This window comes from Homarus americanus, unplaced genomic scaffold, assembly GCF_018991925.1.
Source record: "Homarus americanus isolate GMGI-L3 unplaced genomic scaffold, GMGI_Hamer_2.0 scaffold23483, whole genome shotgun sequence".
NCBI lineage: Eukaryota > Metazoa > Arthropoda > Malacostraca > Decapoda > Nephropidae > Homarus > Homarus americanus.
In genome coordinates, this window is record NW_024734798.1 from 5,141 (window position 1) to 18,083 (window position 12,943).

The following is a 12,943-nucleotide window of genomic DNA, read 5'->3' on the forward strand; positions in this document are numbered from 1 at the left end:
TTTATTTGACTGTAATGGGCTCCTCTGTTTGAGCACCAGCAAGTATGAGCTCCTATTTTGAACTGCCTAGGTATAAACTCCCTGTTTGAGCTGCCTAGTATGGGCTCCCTCTATTTATTTCCTAGTATAACCCCTCTTTGAGCTGCCTAGTATGGGCTCCACTGTTTGAGCTGCCTAGTATACGTCCTGTTGGCTTTTAGTGCATGGGCTCCACTGTTAACCTGGGTTCCCTATTTGACCTGCCTAGGTATAGGCTCCACTAAGGCTGCCTAGTATAGGCTCCACTGTTAAACTGCCTAGGTATGGGCTCCCACTGTTTGACCTGCCTGGGTATGGCTGTTTGACTGCCTGGTATGGCTCACTGTTTGGCCCTAGGTATGGGCTCCACTGTTTGAGCTGCCCAGATGGGCTCTATTAGAAGCTTCCTGATATGAGCTCCTATTTGACCTGCTTAGGTATGGGCTCACTGTTTAAGAGCTGCCTGAGTATAGGCTCCACTGTTTGAGCTACCAGGTATACGTCCACTGTTTAAGCTGCCTAGTATGGGCTCACTCCTCAGAAATTGTCTGGGTATGGGCTCTCTGAGAGCTGCCTGTGTATAGGCTCCTCTGTTAGGCTGCTAGGTATGGGCTCTGAACTCCCTGGTGTATAGGCTCCTCTGAGCTGCCTGGTGTGGCTCCCTCATGACAGACTGCACTGAGTATGGGCTCCTGCTGAGCTTCTTGGTATAGGCTCCTCTGTAGAGAGCTTCCCTGGGTTTAGGCCTCCTCTATGGAAACTGCCTGGGTATGGGCTCCTCTATAGACTACTGCCTGCTGGGTATAGGCTCCCTGAGAGCTGCCTGGGTATGGCTCTTTCCCCTGGTATGCATTTCTCAAACTGCAGGTATAGGCTCCCTCTGTAAAACACTGATGCTCCTCTAATGAGAACTGCCTGGGTATAGGCTCCTCTGAGACTTCCTGGGTATGGGCTCTCTCTGTATTAGAACTGCCTGGTATATGGCTCTATGAAAACTGCTGGTATGGGCTCTCATATGAGAAGTGCCTGGTATGGCTCCTCTATGAGAGAGAACTGCCTGGTATGGGCTCTCTATGAGAGGTGCCTGGTATGCTCTCTACGAGAGCTGCCTGGGTATGGCCCCAAGAATGCCTGGTATGGGCTCCTCTATGTGGGAGCTGGCAGGTATGGGCTCCTCTGAAAGCTGCCTGGGTTGAGGCTCCCTCATGAGAGCTGCCTGGTATGGGCTCTCTGGGGCTTCTGCCGGGTATGGGCTCCTCTATGAGAGCTGCCTGGGTATGGGCTCCTCTATTGGAGCTACTGGGTATGGGCTCCTCTGTAAGAGCTGCCTGGGTATGGGCTCCTCATGAGAGCTGCCTGTGAGTGGGCTCCTTTGTTTGGGCTGCCTGCCCATGGGCTCCTCTGCTTGAGCTGCCCTGGGTATGGCTCCTCTATAAAACTGCCTGGTATGGGCTCCTCTGCAGGCTGGCTCGGCATGGGCTCTCCCATGAGCTGCCTGGGCATGGGCTCCTCTGAGAGCTGCCTGGGTGAGACCTCAGAGCTGCCTGGTATGGGCTCTTCTAAGAGAGCTGCCTGGTATGGGCTCCTTAGAGCTTCCTGGTATGGGCTCCTCTATGAGAGCTGCCTGGTATGGGCTCTCCTCTGTGGGCTTCTGGGTATGGGCTCCTCTGAGAGCTGCCTGTGTGGCTCCCCTCTATGAGAGCCCCGGTATGGTCTCCTCTATGAAGCTGCCTGGTATGGTCTCCTCTGTAAAACTGCCTGGGTATGGTCTCTGTAAAACTTCCTGGGTATGGGCTCCTCTATGAAGTTGTCTGAGTATGTCCTCTATGAGAGCTGCCTGTGGTATGGTCCCTCTGCTCCGCAGCCCCTGAGGCTTCTGTGTATGGTCTCCTCTAGAGAGCTGCCTGTGTGTAGTCGCTCCTCTGTAAGAGCTGCCTGGGTATAGGCTCCTCTATATGAGGAGCTGCCTGTGTATGGGCTCCTCCCCATGAGAGCTGCCTGGGTATGGTCTCCTCTGTAGAGCTGCCTGGGTATGGGCTCTCTGAGAGCTGCCTGTGTATGGGCTCCTCTATGAGGCTGCCTGGGTATGGGCCCTCTATGAGGCTGCCTGGGTATGGGCTCCTCTGCAGGGTGCTGCCTGGGTATGGTCTCTCTGAGAGCTGCCTGGGTATGGCTCTCCTCCTGGGAGCTGCCTGGGTATGGTCTCCTCTGAAGAGCTGCCTGGGTATGGGCCCTCCTGAGAAGCTGCTGGTATGGGCTCCTCTGTGAGAGCTGCCTGGGTATGGGCTCCTCTGAGAGCTCTGGGTATGGGCTCCTCTCTGAAGCTGCCTGGTATGGGCTTCCCCTATGAAGCTGCCTGGGTATGGCTCCTCTATGAGAGCTGCCTGGGTATGGGCTCCCTCTGAGAGAGCTGCCTGGTATGGTCTCTACAGAGAGCTGCCTGCATGGGCTCCCCATGAGAGCTGCCTGGGTATGGCCCCATGAGAGCTGCCTGCATGGGCTCCTCTATGAGAGCTGCCTGTATGGGCTCCCCATGAGCTGCCTGTATGGGCCCTCTGAAGAGCTGCCCGGTATGGGCTCCTCTATGAGAGTCTGTATCCCTCTATAAGAGCTGCCTGGGTATGGGCTCCATGAGAGCTGCCTGTAGTGGCTCCCCATATGAGCTGCCTGGGTATGGGCTCCCATGAGAGCTGCCTGGGTATGGTCTCCCATGAGAGCTGCCTGGTATGGCCCCTATGAGAGCTGCCTGGGCATGGGCCCCATGAGAGCTGCCCAAGGGCCCCATGAGAGCTGCCTGGGTATGGGCCCCTCTATGAGAGCTGCCTGGGCACGGCCCTATGAGAGCTGCCTGTAGTATGGGCTCCCCATAGAGCTGCCTGGGTATGGGCTCCTCTATGAGAGCTGCCTGTAGTATGGGCCCCTATAAGAGCTCTGTATGGGCTCCCATGAGAGCTGCCTGTGGTATGGCCCCCATAAGAGCTGCCTGGGTATGGCCCCTATGAGAGCTGCCTGGGTATGGTCTCCCCTGAAGAGCTGCCTGCAGGCCCTCTATGAGAGCTGCCTGCATGGGCCCCCATGAGAGCTGCCTGTAAGGGCCCCCATGAGAGCTGCCTGGGCATGGCCCCTATGAGAGCTGCCTGGGTATGGGCTCCCATAGAGAGCTGCCTGTGGTATGGGCCTCCCCATAGAGCTGCCTGCATGGGCCCCATGAGAGCTGTGTATAAGCTCCCCATAAGAGCTGCCTGGGCATGGGCCTCCATGAGAGCTGCCTGTGTGGGCCCCATAAGAGCTGCCTGCATATGGGCCCCATGAGAGCTGCCTGCATGTGGTCTCCCCATGAGAGCTGCCTGGGTGGGCCCCTCTGAGAGCTGCCTGGGCATGGGCTCCCCATGAGCTGCCTGGTATGGGCCCTCTATGAGAGCTGCCTGTATGGTCTCCCCATAGAGCTGCCTGCATGGGCCTCTATGAGCTGCCTGCATAGCCCCATGAGCTGCCTCGGTATGGCCTCTAATGAGAGCTGCCTGTGGTATGGGCCCTCTATGGAGCTGCTCGAGTATGGGCTCCCCATGAGAGCTGCCTGGGCATGGTCTCTATGAGCTGCCTGTATGGGCCCCCATGAGAGCTGCCTGGATATGGGCCCCATGAGAGCTGCCTGCATGGGGCCCTCTATGAGAGCCTGCCTGGCATGGTCTCCCTATAAGAGCTGCCTGGGTGGGCCCCATGAGCTGCTCAAAGGGCTCCCTATAAGAGCTGGGGCTCCTCCATGAGCTGCCTGGGTATGGCCTCTGAGAGTTGTCTGCATGGTCTCCCTATAAGAGCTGCCTGGGTATGGTCTCTATAAGAGCTGCTCCGGCATGGGCTCCCATGAGAGCTGCTGTGGTATGGGCTCCCTGAGAGCTGCCTGTGGTATGGGCCTCCTATGAGAGCTGCCTGTGGTATGGCTCCTCTATAAGAGCTGCTCAGGTATGGGCCCCCTCTATAAGAGCTGGTATGGTCTCCCCTATGAGAGTTGTCTGAGTATGGGTTCCTCTATGGGAGCTGGCTGGGTATGGGCCTGAGAGTTGTCTGAGATGGGTTCCCCATAAGAGCTCCTGGGTATGGGCCTCACGAGAGATTCCTGGATGTTCCCTAGAGCTGCCTGCATGGTCTCCTCTATGAGAGCTGCCTGGGTATGGTCTCCATGAGAGCTGCCTGGGTATGGTCTCCTGCTACCTTATGAGAGCTGCCTGGGTATGGTCTCCTATAAGAGCTGCCTGGGTATGGTTCTCTATGAGGAGCTGCCTTGGTATGGTCTCCTATAAGAGCTGCCTGTATGGTCTCCTATGAGAGCTGCCTGTATAATAATAATAATAATAATAATAATAATAATTAACGGTTTATTGAAAGAGCTTGGCAGCCAGAAGGCTGAAAATATACAGTTACATATTTGGGGAATGGGTTACGAATTACAAATAATATACAAGTGACATAAGTGACACAAATAAGACATATAGTAACTTAGATGGGGATCAGCTCAAACTACAGTTCATTTCAACATAGTGACAGTGTAGAGCAGTGTTTACTGGGAGGAATACACTGATTTATTACATGTTATTGATAATTTTACAATGGTTGGGACTGGGCTGTTCTTATAGCGACAGTTCGTGCACGTATGGGCTGGATGCGGTTGTGGTGTCGAACAGCACTCGGACAGGGATCTCAGGTGGTAGTGGAGCCGGTGTCGGGGATGGTGTAGAAGCTTCTACCAAATTTGCAGATGAGGCCGTGGTGATGGTCAGTGAGAGTCGAAGGTTGAGCGCTTCTTGATATGTGGAGTAGGAAGGGGAGAGAATAATCTTGCATCTCTTTGCACTTTTTCGGTGTTGCTTGTGTGGCATTTCAGAGCTGCCTGGGTATTCCTCTATGAGCTGCCTAGGTGGCCCCTATGAGAGCTGCCTGGGCATGGTCTCCTATGAGAGCCTGGGTATGGGCCTCTATGAGAGCTGCCTGTGGTATGGCCCTCTATGAGAGCTGCCTGGGCATGGTCTCCATGAGAGCTTCCTGGGTATGGCCTCTATGAGAGCTCCTGGGTATGGGTCTCTAGAGCTGTCTGAGTATGGTCTCCTATGGAGCTGGCTGGTATGGGCCCTCTGAGAGTTGTCTGAGTATGGGCCTCTATGAGCTTCCTGGGTATGGCCCTCTATGAGAGCTGCCTGGGTATGGGGCCTCTATGAGAGCTGCCTGTGGTATGGGCCCTCTATGAGATGGCCCATGAGCTGCCTGTATGGGCCTCTACGAGCTGCCTGCATGGCCCTCTATGAGAGCTGCCTGGGCATGGGTCCTCTATGAGCCCTGGCAAGGCCTCATTGAGCTGCCTGCATGGGCCTCATGAGAGCTGCCTGCATGGGCCCTATTGGAGCTTCCTGGGTGGGCTCCTCTAAGAGAGCTGCCTGGGTATGGCCTCTATGAGAGCTGCCTGGGTGGTCTCCCCTAATGAGAGCTGCCTGGGTATGGTCTCCTCAGAGCTGCCTGGGTATGGCCTCTATGAGAGCTTCCTGGGTATGGGCTCCTCTATGAGAGTTGTCTGAGTATGGTCTCTATGAGAGCTGCCTGGGTATGGTCTCCTCTAAGGAGTTGTCTGAGTATGGTCTCCTATGAGAGCTGCCTGGGTATGCCTCTATGAGAGCTCTGGGTATGGCCTCTATGAGAGTTGTCTGAGTATGGTCTCTATGAGAGCTGCCTGGGTATGGGCCTCTATGAGAGCTGCCTGTGGTATGGGCTCCTATGAGAGCTGCCTGGGTATGGTCTCCTATGAGCTGCCTGCATGGGCCCTCTTGAGAGCTGCCTGTGGTATGGCTCCTCTATGAGCTGCCTGCATGGGCTCCTCCATGAGAGCTGCCTGGGTATGGGCCCTCTATGAGAGCTGCCTGGGTATGGTCTCCTCTATGAGAGCTGCCTGTATGGTCTCCCTCTATGAGAGCTGCCTGCATGGGCCTCCATGAGCTGCCTGTGGTATGGGCCTCTATAGAGAGCTGCCTGGTATGCCCTCTATGAGAGCTGCCTGGCATGGCCTCTATGAGAGCTGCCTGGGTATGGGCTCCTCTATGAGAGCTGCCTGGGTATGGGCTCCTCTATGAGAGCTGCTCTGCATGGGCCCTATGAGAGCTGCCTGGATGGTCTCCCCATGAGAGCTGCCTGCATGGGCCCCATGAGAGCTGCCTGGGCATGGGCTCCCATGAGAGCTGCCTGCATGGGCCCTCTATGAGAACTGCCTGTGGTATGGGCCCTCATAAGAGCTGCTCTGGGTATGGGCTCCCTCTATGAGAGCTGCTCTGGTATGGGCCCTATAAGAGCTGCTGGGCATGGGCCCCTCTATGAGAGCTGCTGCCTGAGTATGGGCTCCTCTATGAGAGCTGCCTGGGCATGGTCTCCCCATGAGAGCTGCCTGGGTATGGTCTCCCATGAGGCTGCCTGGGCATGGTCTCCCCCATGAGAGCTGCCTGTGGTATGGGCTCCCCATGAGAGCTGCCTGGGTATGGCCCCATGAGAGCTGCCTGGCATGGTCTCCTCCATCAGAGCTGCCTGGGCATGGGCCCTCCCCATGAGAGCTGCCTGTGGTATGGGCTCTATGAGAGCTGCCTGTGGTATGGGCCCCCATGAGAGCTGCCTGCATGGCCCCCATGAGAGCTGCCTGGGTATGGGCCCCATGAGAGCTGCCTGGCATGGGCTCCCCATGAGAGCTGCTCCGGCATGGGCCCCATGAGAGCTGCCTGGCAGTGGGCTCCCCATGAGAGCTGCCTGGCATGGGCTCCTCTATGAGAGCTGCCTGTGGTATGGCCCTCTATAAGAGCTGCCTGCATGGGCTCCCTCTATGAGAGCTGCCTGCGGATGGGCTCCCTCTATAAGAGCTGCTCTGGCATGGGCCCCATGAGCTGCCCGGTATGGGCCCTCCATAAGAGCTGCCTGGGCATGGGCTCCCATGAGCTGCCTGCATGGCTCCCCATGAGAGCTGCCTGGTATGGGCTCCCCAATGAGAGCTGCCTGGGTATGGGCCCTCTGAGAGCTGCCTGGCATGGCCCCATGAGAGCTGCCTGCATGGGCCCCATGAGCTGCCTGGGCATGGGCTCCTCTATGAGAGCTGCCTGTGGTATGGGCCCCATGAGAGCTGCCTGGGCATGGGCTCCCATGAGCTGCCTGGGCATGGGCCCTCCATGGAGCTGCCTGCATGGGCTCCTCATGAGAGCTGCCTGGCATGGTCTCCTATGAGAGCTGCCTGGGCATGGGCCCCCATGAGAGCTGCCTGCATGGGCTCTCCCCATAAGAGCTGCCTGGGTATGGGCTCCTCTATGAGAGCTGCCTGCATGGGCCCTGAGAGCTGTCTGCATGGTCTCCTCTATAAGAGCTGCCTGTCTGGTCTCCCCATAAGAGCTGCCTGGGTATGGGCCCTCTATGAGTTGTCCGAGTATGGGCCCCTCCATGAGAGCTGCCTGGGCATGGGCCCCATGAGAGCTGCCTGGGCATGGGCCCTGAGAGCTGCCTGGGTATGGGCCCTCTAGAGAGCTGCCTGGGCATGGGCTCCCCATGAGAGCTGCTTGCATGGGTTCCCCATGAGAGCTGCTTGCATGGGTTCCTCCTATGAGAGCTGCCTGGGTATGGGTTCCCATGAGAGCCTGTGGCATGGGCTCCTCTCATGAGCTGCCTGGGTATGGGCCCCCATGAGAGCTGCCTGGGTATGGGCCCCTCTATGAGAGCTGCTTGGGCATGGGCTCCCCATGAGAGCTGCTTGGCATGGGCCCCTCCCATGAGAGCTGCCTGGGCATGGGGTCTCCCTATGAGAGCTGCCTGCATGGGCTCCCCATAAGAGCTGCCTGTAGCGGTTCCCATGAGAGCTGCCTGTGGTATGGGGCCTCTAAAGAGCTGCTCTGCATGGGCCCCTCTAAGAGCTGCCTGGTATGGGCCCCATAAGAGCTGCTCATGGGCCCTATGAGAGCTGCCTGTGGTATGGGGCCTCTATAAGAGCTGCCTGCATGGGCCCCTCTGAGAGCTGCCTGGGTATGGGCCCCCATGAGAGCTGCCTGGCATGGGCCCCATGAGAGCTGCCTGAGTGGGCCCCATAAGAGCTGCCTGGGTATGGCCCCCATGAGAGCTGCCTGTGGTATGGGGTTCCCTATGAGAGCTGCCTGGGTATGGCCCTCTATGAGCTGCTTGGGTATGGGCTCCCCATGAGAGCTGCCTGGGTATGGGCTCCCTATGAGAGCTGCCTGGGTATGGGTTCCCCATGAGAGCTGCCTGTGGTGGGGTTCCCTATGAGAGCTGCCTGGCATGGCCCCCATGAGCTGCCTGGGCATGGGCCCTCCATGAGAGCTGCTTGGGTATGGGGTTCCCCATGAGAGCTGCTTGGGTATGGGCTCCCCATGAGAGCTGCCTGCATGGGCCCCATGAGAGCTGCCTGGCATGGGCTCCTCTATGAGAGCTGCCTGGGTATGGGCTCCCCATGAGCTGCCTGTGGTATGGGTCTCTCATGAGAGCTGCTTGGGTATGGCCCTCTATGAGAGCTCCATGGGTATGGGTCCTCTGAGAGCTGCCTGGGGATGGGTCTCCCCATGAGAGCTGCCTGGTATGGCCCTATGAGAGCTGCCCGGTATGGGCCTCTATGAGAGCTGCCTGGGTGCTGGGCCCCATGAGCTGCCTGGGCATGCCCCATGAGAGCTGCTTGGGCATGGGTTCCCCATGAGAGCTGCTTAGGGCCTCATGAGAGCTGCTCATGGGCTCCTCTATGAGCTGCCTGGCATGGGCCCCATGAGAGCTGCCTGGGCCCTCTATGAGAGCTGCCTGTGGTATGGTCTCCCCTATGAGAGCTGCCTGCATGGGGCTCCCCATGAGAGCTGCCTGTGGTATGGGCCCTCTATAAGAGCTGCCTGGGTATGGGCTCCTCTATGAGAGCTGCCTGGTATGGGTTCCTCTATGAGAGCTGCTTGGGTATGGGCTCCCTATGAGAGCTGCCTGGGTATGGCCCCATGAGAGCTGCCTGGGTATGCTCCCTATGAGAGCTGCCTGGGTATGGGCTCCTATGAGAACTGCTGTGGTATGGGCCCTCTATAAGAGCTGCCTGGGTATGGGCTCCCTATGAGAGCTGCCTGTGGTATGGGTTCCCATGAGCTGCTTGGGTATGGGCTCCCTCTATGAGAGCTGCTTGGGTATGGGTTCCCTATGAGAGCTGCCTGGGTATGGGTTCCCATGAGAGCTGCCTGGGTATGGGTTCTCATGAGAGCTGCTTTATGGGCCTCTATGAGCTGCTTGGGTATGGGTTCCCATGAGAGCTGCCTGGGTATGGGTTCCTCTATGAGAGCTGCCTGGGTATGGTCCTCTATGAGAGCTGCCTGTGGTATGGGTCTTCTCATGAGAGCTGGCTGGGTATGGGCCTCTATGAGAGCTGCCTGGGTATGGGCTCCCAGAACTGCCGTTGTATGGGCCCTCTATAAGAGCTGCCTGGTATGGGCCCCCATGAGAGCTGCCTGTGGTATGGGTTCCTCTATGAGAGCTGCTTGGGTATGGGCTCCTCTATAAGAGCTGCCTGGGCATGGGCCTCTATGAGAGCTGCCTGTGGTATGGGTTCCTCTATGAGAGCTGCTTGGGTATGGGCTCCTCTATGAGAGCTGCCTGGGTATGGGTTCCTCTATGAGAGCTGCTTGGGTATGGGTTCCTCTATGAGAGCTGCCTGGGTATGGGTTCCTCTATGAGAGCTGCCTGTGGTATGGGTTCCTCTATGAGAGCTGCCTGGGGATTTTAACACTTTAAAGCACTAAATGTTATAATAGCACTATTAAGTTTGCCTTTCATCATTATCTGATCTAATTTTATATTATTGTTTTCAAATAAGACCCTAACTTGGCACTGTATTGTACCATGATTGTTATACTCAGTGTTCAGTCTTAGTGTTTTCAATTTTATAATAAATTACCTCTATAGTTTGATGCCATCTTCCAGTGAGCAAAAACTATTGATCTCAGCTTCATAATTAGATGCTTTTTTATGCAATCATTAGAGCCAGGTTACTGCCTGTCAAATTGAATTGCCATAGGTGCAAAATCTTTTGTCTGCCAACTCAGTGATACCTTGGGCCTCTATGTATGAGTTTCCACATGGACTGTGTGTTTAGCTGTATCAAGGCAGTTATATCATTTTCTGCTGCATTTTGATGATATAAAACAACATCGCCATAGTAACCCCATTTTTTTCTGGTGAGGAAAAGGCTCATGTCTTTGTCTTTTTTGGTTAAATAGTATTGTACCTCTGAGGGAAATCCAGGAATAGGCAGAGCAACATTTAAGACAAGCACATGACATGCAGTCTTTCCACTAATTCTGTTCTACTTGGGAAACTGTGCCCTGGGAGGCCCACAAAGTTCTACACTCCTCGCCATTGCATTATGCGCGAGGTGGCCGACGGGAAGTGATCTTTGCTGAAGTGCCTCACACCCCTCCAAGCCAGCCAGCTGGGGCTGAGGCAGGCAGGTACGTCTCGCAGCGAAGGGAGATTTGAGGACAAGTCAGCCAGCAATCAAAACGTTCACCAATTGCCCTTGAAAATTTTGTGAATGAAGATTTAGGAGTCCCCCCCACCGACATTGCCCCTATTTACTGCCACAATGCCCGTTGTTTCTTTGGTTTTTTTACCACAATGGACAAGAGGAAATATTTAACAAAAGAGCAGATAACGTCAATTATTAGTCTGCATAAGGGCAAGAAACCTGTATAGGAAATATCAAGAATTGTTGGTGTGATTGAGCGATCAGTTCAGATTTGGATTAAACGATTTTGAGATGACGTCGGGTTGGTAACACCAGTGCACAGCGGACTGCCAGGGAAGGCTCGAAAAACTTCCCAATGCACGTTAACTGTTCTTAAGAGGCAACTTGATGCTAATCCAAGTCTGTCAGCACGGGAATTGAAAGAAAAAACCTTGTACTTTTAGGTGATGTTTATGTAAGGACCGTTTACCGTGACATTCCTGCAGGTTTGCAGCCACCGAACACGCAAGAAGCCACTCCTCACCTTTGTCCAGAGGCAGCGTAGGGTCGCTTTTGCCAAGGCTAACACTCAGTGGGATATGACCAAGTGGTAGCACGTGCTGTGGAATGACGAGGCAACGTTTTCTTTTAATGTGTACAGGCGCCCCAGGAGTGATTCGCTTGACCCCAAGTTCACTTTTAGCACAGTTAAGCATCCTGAATCACTAATGGTGTGGGGTTGTTTCTCATACTTTGGAAATGGTGATCTTGTTGTGTTACCTAGGAATGTGATGATGAATCAATTTAACTACTTGGAGCTGCTTTGTGATTATTTACCCGGGTCTTTTGAAAAATCCTGCGCTGATGTGTTTATGCAGGATGGTACCCCTTGGCACACAGCAAAATCTGTAATACAATGGCTTGTTGACTGTCGGGTAGCTTTCATAAGTGATTGGCCAAGCAATTTGCCTGACCTTAACCTGATAGAAAATAAGTGGAGCATTATCAAGCTTCGTCTACAAGGCCGCCATTCTGAGGAGTGGAATAATTTAGACCCACAAATAATCCACAACTTGGCAGAGTCAGTTCCTTCACACCTGCAGGAGTGTATCAAGAGAAAAGGGGAGGCCTATAGACTACTGGAAATTTGTTAACTTCTCAGATTAATTTTTTATTAATATTTCATCTTCTTGTTTATATGGGTCACGACCACGCGCATAATGCAATGGCGAGGAGTGTACAATGGCCCCGACATGCCTATGAGAGGCAGACTCCAACAATATCTACAGCAGAAATGATGGAAGCCCACCACAACCTCCTTCATGGTGTCTGATGAATGATTCACCGCCAACTGCAAAAGGAGCTGAACATGCCATCTCATCATGCCACCAAAAATAAAATTCATCACAAAGCATATGCAAGAATACTGTATTTGAATGCTAGAAGGGCCTGGGAAATCATTTGACTGAAACCCGATAGAGAATGCATTGAATCAGATGAAACACAAGTTGTTAACTTGGAATACATTATCAATACTGTACAGTACTTCACCTGCAGGAGGAGATCAAACAGATCTGGACCATGGATATTGAGTTGTGGTTACTTCCAAACATTTGCTTAATCCATGCTAAATAAACTTGAATTAGTGTTAAAATCAAAGGGAAACATACAGGGTAATATAATATAAAGATTTTCATGTGTTTTAATGTATTTTATTTATCCTTAATGTATATTTTTATTAAATAGTCCTATAACAATGTCACAGGGATCAATATTTTTGTGTGGACACTTTACTTTAATATACTGTACACACTAAGCCTGACAGGTCATAAAAAGCAAAGGTTCCCATGGAAGGGAGGCAACTGCAAAGTGTGATGTTACACTATCTCTCATGGACTTTGCCTGTTGGCTGCTATGTACCAGCTATCTTTGGTTTAGGATCACTCTTCACTTTCTGGCCAACTTCCCACAAACCATAGGAGAGAGGGAGGATATCCAAGATGTCTGACTGTTTTTACCACTTGCCTACTATTAAAAAAATTGCATCACAGTAAATGTCACGATAATTTTATACCATATTGTCTTCACTCTGCCTCGTGCTTTACAAGTTTTTACATTTTTTCAGGCAGCGGACTTGACCAAACCTATAGACAAGAGAGCCTATAACAAAGAAGACGTTCCTACATGCCACGACTTCAATGCAACAACAGCAAATGCCGAAGGAGTCTCACTGCTAGTGGGACTTTTAGGGGGTCAGGTACAACTTATAGACCCCATCACCAAGGAAGTTAATAAAGCGTATAATGCAGGGGAGGTCAGTATGGTTTACATTACAGTACATGTTTTTTTGTTTACAAAACTTGTCTGTGAATTTGCAATGATATTTGAAAATTCAATTACTGAAATGTTTTCAGGAATGTAACCTTCATATATTGG

At 53.4% G+C, this 12,943-nt stretch overlaps 1 protein-coding gene across 1 annotated transcript; it reads right to left on the bottom strand.

The window, feature by feature from the left end:
- Positions 1 to 6,896: 6,896 nt before the first annotated feature.
- Positions 6,897 to 7,676, bottom strand: LOC121870512 (proline-rich proteoglycan 2-like). The gene has a single exon (XM_042372352.1). The coding sequence runs from the start codon at positions 7,674 to 7,676 to the stop codon at positions 6,897 to 6,899; it is 780 nt and encodes a 259-aa protein (XP_042228286.1).
- Positions 7,677 to 12,943: the final 5,267 nt, after the last annotated feature.

Excerpts from the sequence above, each read along its gene's own strand:
- LOC121870512 (XM_042372352.1), bottom strand. The coding sequence starts at position 7,676 with ATGCCACAGGCTCTCATGGGAACCCATACCCAGGCAGCTCTCATAGGA.